This window comes from Macaca thibetana, chromosome 7 (assembly GCF_024542745.1).
Source record: "Macaca thibetana thibetana isolate TM-01 chromosome 7, ASM2454274v1, whole genome shotgun sequence".
Lineage (NCBI taxonomy): Eukaryota > Metazoa > Chordata > Mammalia > Primates > Cercopithecidae > Macaca > Macaca thibetana.
The window spans coordinates 75,715,481-75,737,179 of NC_065584.1; the positions used below are offsets into that span (position 1 = coordinate 75,715,481).

The 21,699-nt window shown below is 38.0% G+C and overlaps 2 protein-coding genes across 6 annotated transcripts in view; one reads left to right on the forward strand and one right to left on the reverse strand.

Moving 5' to 3' along the window:
* ARHGAP5 (Rho GTPase activating protein 5) overlaps window positions 1-19,406 on the reverse strand; it is a 71,368-nt gene extending 51,962 nt beyond the window's left edge. For 2 of the 5 annotated variants that reach the window (XM_050798314.1, XM_050798310.1), the window contains exons 1-2: window positions 19,309-19,406; window positions 1,554-5,438 (exon numbers count right to left, since the gene is read on the reverse strand). In XM_050798314.1, coding sequence (XP_050654271.1) covers window positions 1,554-5,270 — 3,717 coding nt within the window. In that variant the 5' untranslated portion in view covers window positions 5,271-5,438; window positions 19,309-19,406. Of the gene's footprint in view, window positions 1-1,553; window positions 5,439-18,540; window positions 19,003-19,308 lie in introns of those variants that run through there. The other 3 variants (XM_050798312.1, XM_050798313.1, XM_050798315.1) reach the window with 3 other exon arrangements.
* Window positions 19,407-19,606: 200 nt separating this feature from the next.
* LOC126959384 (uncharacterized) lies at window positions 19,607-20,328 on the forward strand. Its single transcript, XM_050798341.1, has one exon. It carries the CDS (start codon window positions 19,607-19,609, stop codon window positions 19,958-19,960), a length of 354 nt encoding a protein of 117 aa, XP_050654298.1. The 3' UTR covers window positions 19,961-20,328.
* Window positions 20,329-21,699: the final 1,371 nt, after the last annotated feature.

Below are 21,699 nucleotides of genomic sequence, written 5' to 3' on the forward strand. Positions count from 1 at the left end.
AAAATAAAAGCAATTTAAAAATGGAAAGGCTGTGTTTTATTTTTGTTAATAAACATTATGTAGTTTTAATAATATAAACCAATTAACAGAAAAACATTAAAGTTTTTTGTTAGTGATAAAATGGAACTAGTGATAATAGGGTAAGTGTGAAGAGATGCCAGAGAGTAGCATGTTATGAGTTGAGTATGTGCTGTAAGTCTAGATCAGTATATTTTTAAAAGTTTACAGCTGGGCGCGGTGGCTCACGGCTGTAATCCCAGGACTTTGTGAGGCTGAGGCGGGCCTCGGATCATCTGAGGTGGGGAGTTCAAGACCAGTCTGACCAACATGGAGAAACCCCTGTCTCTACTAAAAATACAAAATTAGCCAGGCATGCTGGCACATGCCTGTAATCCCAGCTACTCAGGAAGGGTGAGGCAGGAGAATCGCTTGAACTCGGGAGGTGGAGGTTGCGGTGAGCCAAGATCGTGCCACTGCGCTCCAGCCTGGGAAACAAGAGTGGAACTCCATCTCAAAAACAAAAATTTTAAAAAAGGTTACATGCCTCCTCCAGAAAATTTGCTAATGACAAAAAAACATAATACATTAACTTAAACTTAGAAAATAAAGCAGAGTCTATCCAACTATAATGAGGAGTTACTATATTTAGGAAAATTACCTAGACTAAGCTTACTCAAAATATCCACATCTTTAATTGGGTCTGATAAACAGCAGTCAGCTATAGAAAATAAGTATTGACAATTTACAAGATTATGGACTTAACCTATGAAGAAATTACCAGTACATTAGCATAAAAGCCTACTGAATGCTATCTTAAGACCATAAAATCCTTAAATAAAAGTTTGTGTGCAATTAAGTGTCAAACAGTATTAGAAGTGAAGTTGCTAAAATACCACTGTGAAAAATATCTAATAAAAGTCAAAATTATTAAATACAACTTTAACAGCATTCATATTTAGGTTTCAAATGCTTAATACCATCAGATGGATTAGCACCTACTGAAAATGTAAAAGATGAAAGAATGCTTGCTTTCTTTCTTTTAATTTGGTTAGAATTCTTCAATTCAAATTTCAGAAACCTTTCTGTCTACCTTCAGGCAGTATACCACCATCTGCAAAGAAGCTGCCTGGAAAAGTTAATAAATATCCAAGACTATAAACTGTTACAATTTTATTGTATTATTAATATCCTTGAGTGAGACAGGTATGCCAAATTAACACTGCAAAATGGTAGGGCAAAAGGGAAAAACAGAAAAATAGGATGATTTACAAATGGAAAAATTAAGAACAAAATCACTTCATATCTGGGTTTCTGTAAAAAGAAAAAACACATTCACCCAGAATTTTTATGCTGAAGAATATGAAATCAAACTCTATCCCAATAAAGCACAAAAATAACAAAAAATCACTTAACCCCACAGAATACTCAGATAATTTAAAAGGGCTAATAATTACACATATGGAATGAATAAGACTAAATTCTAACACTGATGTATTTTTAAAACGCAACAACAAGCATTTTTATAAACATCACTGACCTTAAGTTAACCTTACCTTTTTATCTTCTTTCACTTTGTGGGTTTTCTTCTTCATCTTCTTATCATCTAACTCTTGGTCAGAAGTGATTGCAGGATTATCAATACCACCTTTCCAAGTTTCAACAGGAGAAAGAAGTGGATCTTCTTCACTTCCACGATGTCTTCCTTTTCTTTTTGTTTTAGAAGTGGTGAAAGCCTCATCATCACTGGCATCTGAATGTGTTCTTCTATAGTATGACTTGGCTTTACTAAACAAGGTTTTAGATTTGTATTTGTATTTTGAAGGCCTACGTTCCCCATGACTTTTTGAGGTTCTATCAGAAAATCCGTTTTCTTCATCTCCTTGGGTATTATTTACAAATGAGTTTCGAATTTTAATGCGATTTTGACTATCATCTGGGACAACATAAATCTCATCAGAATAGCCCTTCTGTTTGAAAATTGTATCAATGGGTTCCGCATAGTTATCCGAAGGATCCATATCTTCAGGATGTGCCAAAGGCACCCGGGAAGTCTGCTTTCTTGGATTTTTACCAATACCAGCTTCAATTGTTTTTAAAAGGTTTGGATCCAGTTTTTTCACATTTGTCTTAGGTACAACTGGTTTAGGTTTAATAGGTGGAGGCACTTTATGGTTGCGTTCATGGTCATGACAGTTTGGGGTACTATGAATGGGATATTCATTTCCTTCCAAATCTAATCTATATCTGGAACGGTCACTAGGTGTTGGAAGCAACTGTACATCATCCCCAATTGGACTATAAGGAGGTGGTGCTTCTGTGTCATCATCTGAATCAGGGTAGTTATTATAGGGAAAACAGTCTCTGGGAGATGGTAGAAAAACATCTTCACTTTGATGGGTTGATTCCCTTGTATTATCAGACAAATAAGAATTTTCTATCATATTTTTTTTCTCTAGAACATCACTAAAAAACAGAGTAAAGACCTCAGTTTGCCGATGATACTGAGATAAAGAATACAATGCTGTAAATTTAGCAGTGATCTCAGTTGCAATGTGTTCTCCTTCAGTCATTAACTCTTTGATAGCCTCATTTTCAAAAAAATCTGCTTGGCTGTCAGTAACTGCCACCAGCTGTACAGGAATGGTGTCTTGAACTTCTGATAGAAATGCTCGAAGCATTCCCATTGATGCTTTCCGTTTTGCAGAGTAAACTAATATATACCCATGAACTAGTTCATCTTTTCTTACTCCAATTGAAGAGTGGTATGATAATATTGTGATCTGTATTCGCCTCCTTTTTTCACCAATGATTTTATCAAGCATTAGGGAATTATTCTGTCCAGCTTGAGCAGCACTGCAAGAATGAGAATCAAGGAAGGGTGAAAGAATAAGATCCACACTAAATGGATCTCCACACATGGCGCACATGACAATTCTCAGGTCAGCTTCTGATATGTCCTTATTGGCAGGAACTGGGCTCACCATATCCAAATTGTGTTTAACTGATTCCAATACTCCTCTTAGAGCTTGCTTTATTTGGGTTTCATTAAATTTACGAGGATACGTACCAGCAGGTACATCTACAAAAGGACATTGTAACTTGTTTGCCAACTGCTGCCCTTGGTGCCTGAGAATTGGTAGATTCTTACTAATGGAATCTCTCTGATTAGCCAGAATTAATGTAAATGGAAGATTAGCCATGTATTTATCTTTTCTGATCTGAGAAGCTTCAGTTCTTATTTTCCCAATAAATTCCCCAATAAAACTCAATGACTCAATGGAATTAAATACACAGAAGCACCCATGTGGTTTAAAGGCGGCAGTCCATAACTGACTCAAAAAGTAAGGCGATTTGGCATCAACCGGCCGAAGATCAAGTTCATAAATTTTTCCATCTAAGGCATACTCATCATCAGTGGACTGTGTCCTTATCTCATTTGCTAGTTCTTGGGCAAGGCCATCCTTCCCTAAAATAAAAAGGTTAACTTTATCTATATTGGTACTATCGTGATATAATCTTAAGCGGCCGTGATCCAACTGTAAAAGACTACTAGCAAGTAACTGCTCCACTTTAATGTCTGTACAATTTTGACCACTAAGACATGTTTCTTTAGTGGGATGATAAACAAATCCTATATGCTTAAGTAGAAGAGATTCCCTATCAGGTGCAAGTTTCTGTAAAGCTTTATATCTAGGTTCTTCACTCAGAACTGTATGAATTTCACTCATTTTATCTGAACTGGGTGTTGCATTAAGATCTAAATCATAAAAAAGTTCAGAATGCTCAAAAAGCATTTCTTGAAACTCTTCTTTGGCTTTTTCAACTATTTCTCGCTGATGCCTACCATATACCTCTTTGCTATCAGCCTCAGTGATATATTTGAAGGCTTCATCCTCCATAACAAAGCACATAACTTCCTCCCACGGCTGCCCAGGTGAAATGAACTGAATTTTTTCCAAAGTCTTTTTGAATTTTTCCTTCATTTCTACCCTCCTCTTCTCGGATATTAGATGTTGTACATGGTTCTGATAGACTTTTTCAGCTTCTAAAGTGCTCAGGAGGTCAAATGGAATCCGCCTATCATTAATTTTGTCTATATGGTCAGTTTCATCCCAAGGTGTTTTTTCTAGCACCACAAAACATAACTGGAAATCTGCTCTCTTTTCCATTAACTTCAAAGCTTCTGACCAATTCAAATGTTCAATCTCTTCTAGATTTGGCAAAAGAGTGTTAAAAGCTCTTGGTAAAGTGTTTATATACTCTTCTCTCCTTTTTCTTATGTGTTCCTGTTTAAGTTGTTCTATATGTTTTGAGAATGCATTTCTGGCCTTTCTTGTTCCCTCTAAGTTGATGTATTCTTCATAATCAGGATGATTTTTTAATTTATTACTAACAGTTTTCCAAGTTGCATGATAATCTCTCACAGTCTGCACAAGTTTTTCAAACTTATCTGTTGCTGTGACAACAAGTTGTCTCTGTGTTTTATAAGCATCCAAATAGGGAATAATTTTAGGCTTGCTACGAGTTTTATCCAACATTTGTACCAGTGCAGTGAAACATGTTTCAATGTTGACATTAAATCGTGCTGATGTTTCCACTACAAGAAGGTTCTTTTTGTTTGAAGCAAATGCCTGAACTTCTCTAAGATAATGATCCACGCATTCATCACATTTAGTTGCTGCTATTATTACAGGTTTTTTTGATTTTGATAACTGGACAAAAAGGTTATTCACAAATTTAAGTTGATCATCAAACTTCCTATTGCATCCCTGACTTACATCAATGCATAATAAAAATCCATCTACATTGAGCTTCCCTTCAGGCATTTGCTTCTGTTCAAAGTCTTGTTCTAAGCCTAGTTGATCAGTGCAAATGTACATTAGCTTTTCTGCTGACTGCAATTTAGATGCAGCTGCACGTTTTATATATGGTTGCAAATTCGTACTCCGATGAGGCAAGAAAGTCTGGTCATCAATGAACTCTGTTTGTTCAATGACATGAATTTTGCATTCTACTCCATCTTCACCATTTTGTATTATGTCACCCCAGTACAAAAAGTGATCATTGTTTACTACTCGTCCTCCAAAGTCAATGGTGCTAAGCACAGAAGTATGCTCTGGATAATACTCGTCTGCTTTTGAGCGTACAAATCTATTGCACAAACAAGACTTTCCAACTCCACAGTTACCTTTGTCTTTTTCAGTCCCAGAGAGTCCAACTACACTGATGGTATAGGATGGGGGACGAGGCTCTTTGTTTTTTGCCATCATAACTCTCTTCTCATGTCTCTACATTCATAAAGGTAACCAGATATGCTTCTCATTCTGAAAATAAAATCATCTCAAAATACAGATCCCAAATTTCAGAACTGTATTTGGTTCTTTGTATTTCCCTCATTTCTGTGCAGAAACGTCTTCAAGATCATAGGGATCATCTTCCTATAAAGAGGGGGGGGGGAAAAAAACAAATCTTAATCACAAATTACATACACTGAATTACAAATAACAAAGATGTTTACAACAAAGCACCATACAAGTTAATAATAATGATACATGTATTTTAAGAGGTAACTACATAAACAGTTTATGACTTACTGTTATAAATACACGATGACCTCAAAACATAAGGCTAACCTAACAAAATACAAAATCTAATGTAATGTCTCACAAACTTTAAAATAAACCTCTATTAAACTAAATGTACATTTAGCCTCTAATTACCCCTTCCTGTGAGTTTGAAAAAACAGCTAGTCCTTTCCACTCCCTTAATTTTCCTGCCTTCTGTCACTGGAGGCTATGCTGGTAATAACTAAAATGTACTAGTTGCCTTGCAACTCCCTCACAACTTAAAAATACAAAACAACCTGCTTTTTCTATTACAGGGTTCCTCAAAACTTATTCCTTAAAACAGAATTTCATAAGAATTTGATAAGATTTTAGAATATAAAATTTTTTTCAATAAATTTCAATAGTCTTTTTAAAAAAATCTACCAAATGTTATGCCCCCCAAAAATTGACTATTTAAATACTTAAACAGAGAAAACAGAAATGAGTGAACACAATACAAATAATGATGGCATTTCCATAGATCACTGCTTCTTAAACTCTCTAAGGACCAAATTTTATTTCAAATCTACAAGACCAACTGCAAAATATAATGAAATTTATTTTTACATCGAAGCCTTGATTTTTTGTTAGATTCAAGAAACCTAAAACTGCCAAACTGATCCTAAATGCTCTTAATTCCTGGATATATTTCCTCTCAAAATAGTTACAAAGGGCACAAGGACCACATTTTGAGTAGCACCAAGCTAAATAATTTTAAAATGATATATCTGAGACAATCTTTTAGAATTATTTGATATGCTAGCAACACAAGATAACTTGTAAGAATTCCATAAAATTCAATTTTGATTACTTTTCAGGTAGGTAATAAATTGGTCTTTTAAAAAAGTTTTTCAGAGATTCTTCACATTCTTTTGAGATCAAATTAAAAGAACTACATCATTTCCACCTCCAAATTTCACAAGATAGGAAAAAATCACAAGCAATGTGCATCAGCACATAGGAAAAGTATCCTCAATTCAGACAAAGAACAAACAAAAAAAATCTAAGAAAAGTAAGAAAAGACCACTTCCTCCCCTCTCCCACAAATACCTGCTAGTCCACTGACCTCTGTTGTAAGTAAACATCTATTTCAATTACACCGAACATATGTTATACTAATGGTGAAGATAAACTGTGCTCATAATTTAAAATCTTGACTAATATTTCTGGTAAAATTATAATACATAATTTTTAAAAATAAAATTTCAGATTTATTCTCATATTTTAGAAGCTTATTCCATCAATCTCAAGTAAATATTAACTTTAATAGCCATCTGACAGTCAAACAAAACATATATTAGGTTCACTTTTGTAGTAAATATTACTATATTGAAGCGGCAATACAAGGAAGTAGAAACCATGTGTAAATACAACTGATTTCAAAATCGGACTCCTATCATTTACTAGTTGATGACAACAGTAAAGCCCTAAAACTCTTAAGACATAGTTCCTTCATCTATAAAACAGGGCTATATCTATAAATCATTTTTTAAAATGTGAAGTGCCTAGTGAAGAGGCTTAATAAATATTAGTTCCAGGTCTTTATTTGATTCTTGGAACCATGGGAAGCTGCTTAAGATTTATGAAAAATAATGTGATGAGACTTGTGACTCACAAATATTTATGTGACAGCAGTGTATACATGTAGTAAAGGAAACTAGGGCAGTCCCATCCAATCCTATTAACTTTTTTTATTAAGTAAAATTTTTACAAATCTTAATTTGGCCAAAGTGAAAATTTGTACCTAGCATCAACTTTAACATTCTTTACCTGAACTGTGTAAAAGAATAAGTGAACACTTTATTTATGGATATTACAGAGAAGAAAACATAGTGTATTCTGGACAACAAAGTTATATATACAGTGACATAAAGGGAACTTAGTATGGAAAACAGCACAATGATTCCATACCTAACAATTAATTAATTGCAAAATGTTGAAAACACAAGAGAATACAAGATCTATTCCTTTTCATTAGAAAAGCAAAACCTGCAGATGATATACTTATCAAAAGACGACTTATCTGGTGATTACTTTGGGGAATTTTTACAGTACAGTAAGAACACTACAGTTACATAATGAAATACAACTCTTTATTAAACAAACATCTATTCTGAAAACTAACAGTAATTCAAAGACGTTTTTAAAAGTAAAACCATCCCTTGTCTTCAAGTCATATATATGCTTACCCAAATAATGTAATTCTGAATACTATTACTCATTAAGACTCACTTCTGCTCTCCAATAGCATAAACCCCAAAACACTGAGATATACTCTATATGTTAAGATAGAAAGGTAAAGCAGAAATGAAAATACTCTCTCATAAAATGTATTTTTAAAGTTTCAGAAACAAAAGGGTCTTAAATGAAGAATGGAGGCATTAAGTCATCACCCTTTCATTGGTCACTGAAAACTGGAAAGCTTTTTATTTGACAGAAATAAAAACTATAATGAGGTTAAAATTTAATACTAAGGCTTCAACACATCCTCATTCATTTGACACTGGCAATCTGAATCTTAAGTGTTCATGTTTAAATTAAAAATAAGGTAATTTCACATGACTTCTATGGTTTCCACAACAATTCACAGTGAAATGCCCATTAGATACAGGGAGGAACATCCTTATCCTTCTAACAAGGCTGTTAAGCAGACTACCTGCTGGTATTTTGAAATCAACTCCAGAGCTTATGTCGTGAGTCACCATATAGTGATTTTCAAACTGTGACAGAAAAATTCTTCCACCTAGATGTGGGAAGGGTGCTGGAAGAGTCCTTCCAGCTCTCACCAGAGGGGTGCCTTCCTTATCTGATTTATAGGTTTACTTAATTCAAGAGGCTTTGGTTTGAAAACAAAACCAAAAAAAGGTAGGGGAGTGGGTAGAAGAGTTTGAGAAACCACAAAAAAAAATTGTTGTCACCTTGCCCTCAAAAGCATTTGGCTATTTGTTTGAATGAGTATGGTATTATCACCTCAATGGACAAAGGATCTCATGAAGTTGGCTGTAACACGTTTTAAGGGAATTTCATTTCAAACACTAAGATAGTTCATATATATATACAAATTATCCATTGGCCCCTTACATCCAGATCAAAACTGTCCTCTTCAAGCAATTTTTTTTTCAGTGCTAAGAACAAAAAAAAATTATGTTTTTTTCATGCTCCCATTAATAAACTAATGGCCAGTGTCTTCAATTATATGAAGGCTATTTGAGTTAATTCAAAAACTCCTTTCAGTCTTAATATCTATGTCAATCATGCACATCTTTTCTATTTTTGACATAAGCTTACTTTCATGCAACTTGCTCTTCTAGCATCATGTTTATTTTTACTGATGAAGAAACCAAGACAAAAGTAGCAATAACCTATTAGAAATTACAAGGTTAGAAGGAAAATCTCTTCATTTCCAATCTTTTACTTTTTTAAGCAATAGTGCTGCTTTTAATAGCTTGCAGTACAGTCTCTCATTCTGCCTTTAAGATTATCTTTAGGATAATCTTATAGAAATTATTTATATAGAATTCCTTATAGAAATTAAAATTGTGTCAAAATGAAACTATCTTCACAACTAAGTTTTCTAAGATATTTTACTAGACCACTGAAACACCGCATCCTCCTTTGCAAATCAAGAAAAAAAAGTTCTACGAGGAATCCAAAAAATTTTTTAAAAATCTCAATAAATCAGAACAAACTAAAACACGTACCTTTTCACAAACTGATGCATTCATTAATAAAAGGTATGTATTTAAAAATATTTTACGCTTTTAAATTATTATACCATGTCAGGAAATTCCTAACGGTCCTATCTTTAAAACATATCCTTAACTTTTCAGTTTTTTCTACTTTTACTGCTCTCACCCATCAATATCTCTGGCCCAAGATTACTCCAAAGTCTTCTAAACTAACTCCTCTGCTTCACTCCTGCTCCCTTTTCCCAGTCTATTCATATCAGAGCAGCCAGAGTGCTCCTTTTAAAACATAAATCAGAGCTTCCCACTCTTTTGTTTAAAACTCTCGAGTACTGCTAAAAATAAAAAGCAAGTCCTTTCAATGGCTTACTACAAGATCTTCTCCAACCCTCTCTTACCTCTCTGGCTTCCCCTAATACTATTCTACCCTTCTCATTCTGCTTCAATCACACTGGAGGAAGACAACATGCTAAGGCATGTTCTTGCCTTTGCACTAAACTTTTCACAATATCCCCAAAGACCCCACTGGTAACTCTTTACCCTCCTAACTTCCTATACACCTTATTATGTCATTAACTCTATCCCTCTCTGCATCCCACTCGTAATAAAAGAGTCACAAGGCACAAATCTTCATTTCACCAGTATATCAAAAGCCTACAATAGTGCCTCCCACATAATAGCTACTAATTCAATGCATAAATCCTAATTTAAACTCAAATACTTAGTCAAAAATGAAACCATGAGAACGAAAGCTAACTATAATCTATAATAATGTATTTAGCCAGCATAACAATCTAATTTTAATTTATGACATCTTAAAAAAATTTTTTTTCAAAAGTGAAGTTGAGTGCAACCCCAAATACAGTTAATTCAAAATTTTTGGCTGTTTATAGACTTTTGCAGAATCACAAAATTTATGATAAGAAATTACATTTCCAAGACCTAATTACACAGAAGGAACTTTGTAATTACATGCTCTATCTTCTTTAAATCAAATAAATATCCCTTATGTAAACAAATATTCAAAAGAAACAAGAACAAAGCCCAAAGATTATCATATATTCTACAACCTTAGGCAAACTTGTCGGAAACAGTTGAAGAATAAAATAATCAACTCCACACTAAAAGATGAGTAATTTGTTCAGCAGCAATAGAAAATAACAACAAAAAAAGATGAACAGAGTGTAATACTGATGCATTACTTTTCTGTTTTTTGTTTGTTTTGAGATAGGCCTCTTAATCTGTCATCTAGGCTGGAATGCAGTGGCATGATCATAGCTCACGGCAGCCCTGAACTCCTGCGCTCAGGTGATTCTCTCATCTCAGCCTCCTGTCTAGTTAGGACTATAGGTATGCACCACCACACCCAGCTAATATTTAAAAATTATTTTGTAGAGAGGGGTTCTCCTTATGTTCCCCAGGCTGGTCTCAAACTCCTGGGCTCAAGCAATCCTCTTCCATTAGCCTCCCAAGGTATGGGGATTACAGACGTGAGCCACCTCCCAGCCTGCCTTTTCTTAATGTTGCTATTTCTGGTAAATTTATCAATGCTGTGAGAAGTGAGAAGAAATCAAAAAGTCATTTTAACACACATAAAATAGCTAAGTAATTCAACAATGTAATACCTGTAGGAGAGGAACTCATATTCCATAATCTCTCTTTTTTTTTTAAATAGGGTCTCACTGTCACCCAGTCTGGAGTGCAGTGCAGTAGCAGGATCATAGCTTACTGCAGCCTCAAATGCCTGGGCTCAAATGATCCTCCTTTCTCAGCCTTCTAAGCAGCTGTGAATACAGATGTGCACCACCACACATAGGTAATTTTTAAATTTTTTTGTACGGAGTCTCACTATGTTGTGGTCTCAAAGTCCTGAATTCAAACTAATACTTCACCTTTGAACCACAGTTTATACCACAAAGCACACAATTTTTATGCTGAAATGCGCCCTAAAAAGTCATTATTCCTATGAATTAGTCTTGAAACATATAATCAGGCAAATGAAGAGAGAACCAACCTGTCAAAACTTTGAACAAATTATGTGGTGACTAAATAACCTAGAAGCATTGGGATTTTTGTTTTGGAATCATATCTCCAGCAACAGTGCCTGACACACAGCGAGTGCTCAGTAAATATTTGATGAATAAATGACTTAATCTCCAGACTAAGAATACTCAGCTTCCAAACCACTAAATAATCCTGAACACTTAACAACAATTACGTACTGCTTTGGGCCCATTACATCTAGTACAGCAAAATATACTAACATAAAAAGTCCAGTTTTTTCCCCTAAGACTATAATGTGATCATTAACACACATTATGGGTATATAAACAATAAGCCTAAAGGTTTGTAGTACTTCGAGGGTCCAACTGGAAAGTACTCTGGGAGTTTGGCAAACCCACACAGCAAAGGTAATTCTGCTTTTACCTATTTTTATCTTCTGATATTTCAATTTGTTGGAAAAAAAAACTTCACTGCTGAAAATATGCAAAAAACCAATGACCAAAACTATTCCCAAACACATTAACTTCCACCCTATTATTTAATCTACACCCTACTCTGATAACATGTTATTTCCCTGAGGCCTTGGTGTGCAAGTCATTCTAAATTCTTTCATTTCAGTATGGAAAACAGAAGGACCAAAGGTCATCCCATGTTCATCAACCTAGGTAAACAACCGTAGTATTTATTTACTGTGCTTAGCTACTATCGGTTTAACTTTGTCAGGGATTTCCAATGTATGAAGGTACATATAGGAAAGTCTACCAAGCCAGTAACTATGGCTTGGTAGTTCACCTCCCTTCCAGTGTCTGGGTCCTTTTCTCTCCACCTTGGAGAACTGAGAAGTGGGGAGAAGGGCATAATTCGACATGCAATATTACAATGCCATATAGTAGAGGAACCGTCATTTTCATTATACAAACAACTTTAGGTAAGGCTTAACAATTTTTAAAATGAGAGCACCTGATTGAAAAAGAATATCAACAAGAGGTATAAGCTTTAAAGTAAGTATGCATTAAGAAAAAAAACCCAAAAAACTGAAAAGCACTTTCCACACTATATTATTAAAACGCATAATAATAAATAGTACCATAGCTGAGGAGATAAAGGCAATGTGTTATACCATGGTACTAATAAATGCAACAGGAATTCAAAGAAATGAAAGTGCAAGTTGAAACAACTCACGGTTTGGAAAACTTTTTCTGTAAAGGGCCAGGCACTAAATATTTTAGGCTTTGCATGTTGCACAGTGTCTGTCACACTACTCAACTCTGCTGTCATACTGCAAAAGCAGTCATAGACTATACTTAAATGAATGACCATGGTTATGTTATAGTAAACTTTACTTAGGAAAATCTGAATTTCATGTAATTTTCACATATCACAAAATATTATTCTTTTAATTTGCCCCCCAACCATTTCAAAATGCAGAAAGCCATTTTACAAAAATAGAGAGCAGGTAAGATTTGGCCCAGAAGCCATAGTTTGCAGATCCCTGAAACAGATGAATGGTTTCAATGATGAGGAAGGATTTGAGTAAGCCTTAAAAAACAGACGAGATTTGGATTGTAAAGTCGTCTCTCCAGGTGTACAATTAGGGTAGAATGGCTGAGCACGGTACCCATGTTGGAAAGAAATACTGTTTTGAACACATAAGTTATGACCCTAGGTCTCAAGGGAAAACAAGAGTTAGACCTTGTCATAAGCAATAGAGAAGCACTACAGATTAGTCTAGAAGAGGAATACAACACTGGGCACACAGCCCAAGAGACAGAAAAATACTACAGGCTAAAAGCTCTCGAACTATCATAGAATTTAGAAGAGCAATCCAGCTGGCGTGGTGGCTCACGCCTGTAATCTCAACACTTTGGGAGGCCAAGGTGGACAGATCACTTGAGGTCAGGAGGTCAACACCAGGCCGACCAAGATGGTGAAACTCCATCTCTACTAAAAATACAAAAATTAGCCAGGTGTGATGGCATGTGCCTGTAATCTTAACTACTCAGGAGGCTGAGGCAGGAGAATAGCTTGAACCCAGGAGGCGGGGGTTACAGTGAGCTGAGCGCCACTGCACTCCAGCCTGGGTGACAGAGCAAGACCCCATCTCAAATAAATAAATAAATAAATGAGCAATGCAAGAGAAAGAGAGCTTGGGAACTGGCTACTAGACATAAGAAATAAAAGACAACACATTAAGCCAGTGTTTCTTAATGAAAAACTAATCAGTTTCAGCAATAGATGGTGGTTCATTTGACTTTCAGGTGTTATTTCCAAAGACAGATGAAACTTCGGTAATGAAACAAGGCAAGTTTAGGATTATTACCACAAATTTCAGCATCATAAACTTTAGAAAATTACCTATGAGACCATTTGGTGTAATACTCTTATTTTCTAAAGAAAATATATGAAGAATTAGATACTTGTTTAATACAGAAGAGTAGAAATCTAGATCTTAAATTCTCTAGATCAGGGGTCCCCAACCCCAGACTGGTACCCATCTGTGGCTTATTAGGAACTGGGCTGCACAGCAGGAGGTGAGGGGTGGCCTGGAAAGCGGGCATTACCACCTGAGCTCCACCTCCACAGCAGCAGTAGATTCTCAGAGGAGCAAGAACTGTAGATTGCTTGCTCCCTTTGTGAATCTAACTAATTAATGCCGGATGACCTGAAGTGGAACAGTTTCATCCCAAAACCACGCCCCCAATTCCATGAAAAAACTGTCTTCCACAAAACCAGTCCCTGGTACCAAAAAGGATCGCGGCTCTAGATTATAGTAATGTTAATTTTTTATTAGTTCTCTAAAAGAGGTATTACCGTGGCTCTCAAAAGGTAAGTATAAAAAGAAACAAACAATTTTGAATCAGTAAAAGAACATGATCAACAGAAAGAAAATAAACAAATTATGCCATATCAGAAGCCAAGGTAAGAGTTTTTCCAAGGCTGTTTGACAAGCCAAATACAGTAACTAGACAAATAGTTATGCCAATGTTACGTGTTTATTTCCACATCACCCCTTCTATCACTCTTGCATTGATACCTTCCCCAAATCTTTCACTCTGGCTCATAAGATACAAAACTGATGCTCTTTCATTTTTACCTTTTTTTTTTTTGGAAACGGAGTCTCGCTCTGTCGCCAGGGCTGGAGTGCAGGGGCGCAATCTCTGCTCACTGCAAGCTCCGCCTCCCGGGTTCACACCACATTCTACTGCCTCAGCCTCCCGAATAGCTGGGACTACACATTTTTATCTTATATTTTCTTCCCATCTGCTAATCTGTCCTCTACTTATCTGTGCTTTCAGTCCACACTGTCATTAACTTACCTAAATGTCTTTTTCCCCCTTCACTACCCCAATTGTGTGCTACTTCCAAGTAATACTTCCTTTAGCTAAATACCTTTCTACTAACCTTTAAATCAGTATGTAATCCAAGTAATACTTCCTTTAGCTAAATTCCTTTCTACTAACTTTTAAATCAGTATGTATTTCCCTGTATATACCTCAAATTCTTAAAGTGTCATGCTCGCTGTCTCTCCACAAAAGTTAAAAGATCTTTTAAGGGAGTAATATTTTATACTTTTTGTATCACTCAGTGCCTCGCTGCTCAATAAAATATTGGTCAGGGATAATAAAACAGGCTAAGGCTAATCTAACACTAGAAAAATGAATATCTATTTTTACCATTAACTCTTCATGATGAAAAGCTTGAGACTCTAAGCAAGTGACATACTAGTCAAATTTTAACCATGAAATTACAAGGTTATGCTCTTTTTCCCAAGTAATAATTCTACGAAGTAAAACATACATATATGACCAAGCATTAACAATCTGTTTCATTTCACTGCAAATCTAAGTATTGTAGACAGCTTCCAAAACACAGTAGGGGGAAAAAAAAAAGATTATCCTTTTTGGTTCTCTCTTACATCTAAACTCCTACTTGCAATTAAAACTCAAAATGTTTCTTCTTCTATGAAGGATTCCCAGAGGTCCTGAGAAAAACAGGCATTCTTTTTTCTTCACATCTTAATACTTTTAACTATTTACTCCTTTACACAGCTTGAGCTATTATTATACCTGTATCTAATTTATCTTGGTAATTCCAGGGTTGGCACATAGTAAGCGCTAAATAAAAGTAATCTGAACTAATGAATAACAAATCAGAGACTTAAAAAAAGTTAATGTAGATGGTTTTTTTTTTTTTTTTTTTTTTTTTTTTTTTTTTTAGGGGCTTTTTCTTAAACTTTAAGTTCAGGGGGACACGTGCAGTTTGTTATAAAGGTAAACTCATGTCAAGGGGGTTTGTTGTTACCCAGGTATTAAGCCTAGTACCCATTAGCTATTTTTCTTATATTTAAATAATAAATATTTTTCTTATATTTAAGTTAAATATTCTTATATTTAAATACAATACATTTAATACATAAAAACAAAAGCTGTGCTGGTTTGGGAGGGTGGGTTGTCATAGGAAGTCTCAAGGAATCTAGGAAAAAACCCACAGGAATCCAAGGAACAGAGTTTGAAAACCAATTAAAGTTCGTACTTAAAATTCTTAGCATTGAAGCGTTTTTCTTAATTTCTAATATGGTTTTTCCTACTTCAATAAAATGATCGACAAAAGCCTGCACTTAAGAGCCTGATTACTCAAATTACTGAATGATGAATCACTTTATTGATGTTTCTTCACAGTTCTTTTAGAAATTAAATTCCCTTGGTGTACTTTAAATATATATTACAAGTATCTTTTAGAGACACAGACATCACTAAAACAGAACATTGTACAATGCTTCTTCAGCCAATTATATTACTGCACACCTTCTTGGTATGCAAAGAAAAAACTGCGGACCATACAACCCAAATAAATAGTTCTTAAAATAGTATCTATGGAAACTAGAGTTGTGACAAAACTTATTCTGTAGCTACCAAGAAAATCTCTATTATGCCATTTCATATTTAAGAAGTGATCACTAAAGGCCAACACTCATCTTACATCCTGCTAATGATGGAAAAGTTTAGTAAAGTCTTTATGAGACCTTTTTCTTCAATTAAAAAAGTGAGTTAGAAAACTTATTATAAGCTGTATCGCTACTTCAAATCCAAAAATGGAATGCAAATACAATATTCATTCCTTAAATAATCTTACCTTTCAAGGTCAAAATAACTCTCCAAAAAAATGTGCTAATACGCTTTTCAAACACAAGAAAGAAGGGAAGACGGTTTTCAAAACACTTAAGTATTTTGTGACATAATTAAGGTAATAATTTTGGAACACATTTTAAAAATTGCTAAGGTCGTTTAAATGGGGAGGGGCACTACAAAACTCATAAAGATAACAGAATTCTGCCACAATTCTTACATCAAAGGGTAACCCACTTCACTCCCCAGTACTCTTAATAATTAATGCACAGAGAATGGCAAAATAAGACATGTTGATCTGGGTTTAAAAACGTAGCCTACACAAGACAACCAAATCAATAGTTATTTAATCATCTGTACCGTCTGATTCTGCTTTAAGTCAATCAGATCAATAGTGCTATTTCTTGAAAGTTACAAGCATAGGTATGCGCAGCCTTTCACTCCAGTGTGTTTAGTCATAAATTGCTCCAGTATCTTTGCAAGTTTTTGGTGACACATACTTACCACTCTTTGTACTATAGATAAAGGTAATGGAGGTCAATTAGTATACAAAGGATAGATGAAAGCAAAAAATGAGAAAGGAATTTAAAATGAAAGCAAAATCTTACTCAGAAAACTGTCCAGTAGGTTTCCTATACGGTTAGTATGGTTATCTACAAACACTGAATAAGAATACCGTTTTATGGTATTAAAGTACAAATAAACTGGAATTAACAGCAAAAGGTTTCATTAACATATTTTTAAACCAAACATTATTCCAAATGTTGCATCTAGATGAAATTTTTGTTAGGAGAACCATTTTAAATGGAAATGTAGAGCAATCTCCCATGAAGTGAACCAGATCCTTCAGGCGGATAAACACCACCTAACACCTAACTGTTCTAACTGAATACTGGTTCTGGACTTAAGTGAAACTGACAAACTCGACCCCCCCCCACCCGCCACCTGTAGAAGGCAACATAAGCAAGTACTAGTAAATACAGCGAAGCATTTTGCTGTTTTACACCTGAATATTTTTTTTTTAAAATTCAGTTTCCTACCTATCACAAAGGAAAAAGTAAATGATCGATGAGAATTTAAACTTAAAACGTGAGCACAAACCCATCTATATGCCTATCTTGCTCTGTCTCAAAATATGTGAATTCCCATTTATTAAGCTATGGCCAAATCCGAATTTCTATCACATGGTAGAAGTATAAGCGTCTCCCCTACAACTTTCTCGGGATTTTACTAAATGTCCTAATAACAGTTTGCCCTTACTTCCGTGCACCTTTCAACCTCAGCTACCCCCGTGCCTTCAGCTCTCCTGCATTTCTAATAACGCTGGAGAGGGAGGGTGAGAGGGAGTATTTCTGTGTGGATAAGTGCGCGCGCGCTCCCGCGCGGCTCCCCACCCCCACCCCGATACTTTTCTTTAGTGGAAAGAGAAGAAGAATCTGGAGGTTATTCTAGCGAAAACTCAGTATCAAAGCCTCAACCCAGTCGCAGTCAGCCCATAGGACTCTGGGCTCTGGTTGCGCAGTACAACTTCTCAGATCTTACTCCAAGCTTCAAAGCGGATGGAAAATTGGTGAAGAGAACCCAGGGAGGAGTCGGGGAGATGAGGGAAAGTGAAAGGGCCGATCCCCCTACAAGGCGTTTAAGTTTGCAACCGAGACTGTTTCTGAGAATCTCCACCCGCCCCGTGTACCCCCTTCCAGGTGGAACTCGTTAACAGCAGCAACCCGGCCAACGGACACCGCCACCTCCCCTCCCGATGGACCACCCGAGACCCGAGCAAGTGAGGCGACGGGCGAGAGCGGACGCCTGGCGGGGCCGGCGATCCCCGGCCAGCACCAGGCCTCCGCCGACCCTGGCCCCGTCACCTGTGGAGAAAGCACCCCCTCCCCCGGCCTCTCTGCCCTTCACGCCGACCGTATCCCTAACGCTGCAGCTGCTGCCCGCCCGGCCTGCGAAAACCGAATGCAACGCCAGGCTCCCCTCGGCGGCCGCGGGGCCCCAGCCCCTTCAACTGGTTACAACCGGCAGCGGCGACCGAGCGGGGCAGCTAGCCGCAGGAGGGTCCCCGTCTGGGAGGGGGCAGGCAGGCTCGGAGGAGCGGGAGCCGCAAGGTCCTACCTAACAACGTCGGTCTCCTCGGTCTCCACCTCAACGGCAGCGGCCCCGGCGGTGGCGGCGGCAGCGACATTCCTGGGGAGCGCTCCCGCCGCCGCCGCCTCCTCCTCCACTCTCCGCTCGCCTCTCTTCCCCGGCGCGTTCACCGAGCGGCGCGTCCCTTCAGCCACCTCCCCCCGCCCTCCCCGACACACACGCCCCGAAACCCTGAGCCCCACGGCTCCCGCAGCCAGCTCACCCACCCTCCCTCCCTCCCTCCCGCCACCAGCCTTGGCCCCGTCCCTCCCCCCTTCCCCAGCGCCCGCCGCCGCGCCGGGCTCAGTAATGGCGGCCACTCGGGCTCCCTCGCGCTGACGGATTTCTCTCCCTCTCTCCCCGAACTTTACCTCAGCATCTCTCCCGGCGCGCGCAGCCACACACCCGACCGGGGGCGGAGCGGCGGCGCAGCCTGCTCGGGACGCGCGCGCGCGCGCACCCGCGCTGCCGGCCCCACAATCCCCCGCCCCCGCCCCCTCACCTCGCGACACCTCCCGCGCCGCGCGCCCGGCACGGCCCCGCCCCTGCCCTCGTCTCCCGGGAGCCTGGGAAGGCGCGAGCGATCCAGTCGGAGGGAGGGGGCGAGCGCGCGGGACCGCGTCCTCGCTCGCGTCCCCGCTCCCTCCTCCCCTCTGCTTCCCCCTCCTCTCCGCTCCCCCATTGGCTTCTGCCCCTCCCCCTTCTTCCTCCGCCTCTCCCACCATTGGTTCCCTCTCCTACTCCATTCCTTCTCACCTTTTCCCTTTTACCCATTGGCGTGAGTATTTTTCCTCAGCTTCCCTCTTTCTCCGTATTCCGTTCCTCCTCAGTCCCATCCTCCACGCTTTGGAAGCTGCTGCCTTGCTGCCCGGAGCGCCGTCGTCCCCGAACCTCCCCTGCTTTCTCCCTTTCCTTCTGTTCCGGTTTCTGGTCGTAACTCAGGAGCAAACCACCGTACTGCAAAGGAACCAGATATTGTGCTCGCGGTTTCAAACCGGGCATGGGCACCGAATGCTTCTCGATAAATCCCCTTACGGTCTCTGAACATTAGAGAATGCAAGGGAGGAAAACATGCGCCCAAGCTGGTTCGCAGGAACATGCTCGCGTGTCTGCGCCTGTGTGCGCGGCCAGTTTTCTGGCTGAGGATCGCTTGCCAACTACAGACATCACCCGCCCAGGACCCGGTGCCACACTCACCCAGAAGACGAAACTCCACGGGAGCGAGAAAAGGAGTCCATTTCTCCGTCGGCACCACGCGGGGATGCAGGCCCCTGATTCAGTACGTTCTGTGGAGCGAGAAGCCAAGACTTGGGGCGGGTCTCAGGGTGGCCCAAAAGACCCTGTTCACGCCACTACCAGCCTAACTTTAGGAACTGTCGGCCACCTGGCTTTTATTATACCGCCTTAAACATACTTTGAGACTCTAGAAATTTCACAAGTCTCGAGATAGAGCACACTGGGCTTTGGGTGTGTTTCTCATGAGGGCACTGGCGCTGAATGGTGCAGTGAGAAAGGACGGTCGAAACCACTGCCTTTGCTTTTACCATTGAAGAAACTGAGGTCCTGTGACTTTCCCGAGGTCATCGGAATCTGCCTTACACAGGAGACTTAAAATAGTTGCCAGCAGATAAAAGAATGAGCAAAACCACATCTACTCCAATTTGTTAAGTCTAAAAGAAAGTAATTGAGGGGGGATTCCTCTTTGGGGAAAGATTTATTTCCTGCATTGAAAATAGTTTATTGTTAGTAAACATATAAAAAGTATTTTAAATTCAAGTTATTCTTTATTTTTTACGTTACATAAGGTAATGAAGTTAGCCAAGGTTGCTTTTTAGTGTTATAATGATGCAGCTGCTGCCAACCAGAAGTACATTTACGGTCTGTCAGTAAAGAAAACAAAAACTGCCTGTTGGTAAAAATCTGTTAGAAAATATTTGTCAGTAAATCTGTCACAATATTCCAGCAGAAGTTCTGTTCGTTTTTCCGTCCTTCTGCCCCTGTTCATATTTCTCAAAGGTAAACTTAATAAAGGTAGAAGAGACATTTCTAATTTTTCTATATATCTCTTGCTCCCTAATTTCTAAAAGGCATGACTAAAATCCCTTATTCGAGCATCTGAATCCTCCCTACCAAGTAGGTTAAGAGTAGGTTAGGTAAGGTCTGTAGCTACTTCTTTCTTTCAGTTACAAATTGTAGGTGGGAAAGAAGGGTACGGAAAGAAACTTGCAATGAAAGTAAACAGAAAAAAGTAAAAAAGGAGAGAAGGGAATTTGGTGGGTGATCCAACCATCAAAATGTGGTATTAATGCCATAGGTATCTACACCATTTATATAAGTTGGAAAGTTAATGCACTCCAACGCATGTTTTTATCTTTGTACTAAAAGCCCTTAAGAATACCTGAAGTAAACATATAGAAAGTATTTTAAATTCAAGCTATTCTTTATTTTTTATGTTATGTAAGGTACTGAAGTTTGCCAAGGTTGCTTTTTTAGTGTTATAATGATGTAGTTCAAAGTCATAACCTGAATAAGATGTTAAGTACTATACAGTGTATACCCTAAAGATACTTTAAAAATTATGTCCTAAATAATCAGAAATTTTAATAACCATGGACATGTATCAACATAAACAAAAGCCAAATAAATCAGGGCTTCTAAAGAAAACATTAAAAAGGTGTAATGTTCAGTTATAGGTCATGATACTGGAGGCGGGGAAGACTTGAAATCTCGTTTATTTTCTTATAATGAAGACACCAGAAGATATTAAAAAAAAAAATCACGATTTCCAAACAATGATTTTCATAGTCGACATTATTTTCAGTTCTTTATCTTGATTTAGGGAGCCTGGAAATGTAGGACTTTGTTTCTTATCAATACTAATAGTCTAAAGGTGCTTACCAGTACAAATAAGTTATTGTATGTAATTTGCTCTTCTCAAAAAATAGAGTTTTCTATATCAATAAAAATCTGAAATGGGAATTGGGGGCCAGAATTCTGTAGCTAATAATGCTTATATATCTATAAATGAAAGGCATTAAGGAGCAGGAGGAAAAATATATAAGATGGCATCTTTAAAAATTGATCAGGAGCCAAGACTTCAGAGAAAAAGTTTTAAAACACCCACCCTCCCTACTCAAAAGGAGAATT

Bases quoted from the DNA above. Each gene is read 5' to 3' on its own strand.
- LOC126959384 (XM_050798341.1), top strand. From the start codon at position 19,607: ATGCAAGGGAGGAAAACATGCGCCCAAGCTGGTTCGCAGGAACATGCT.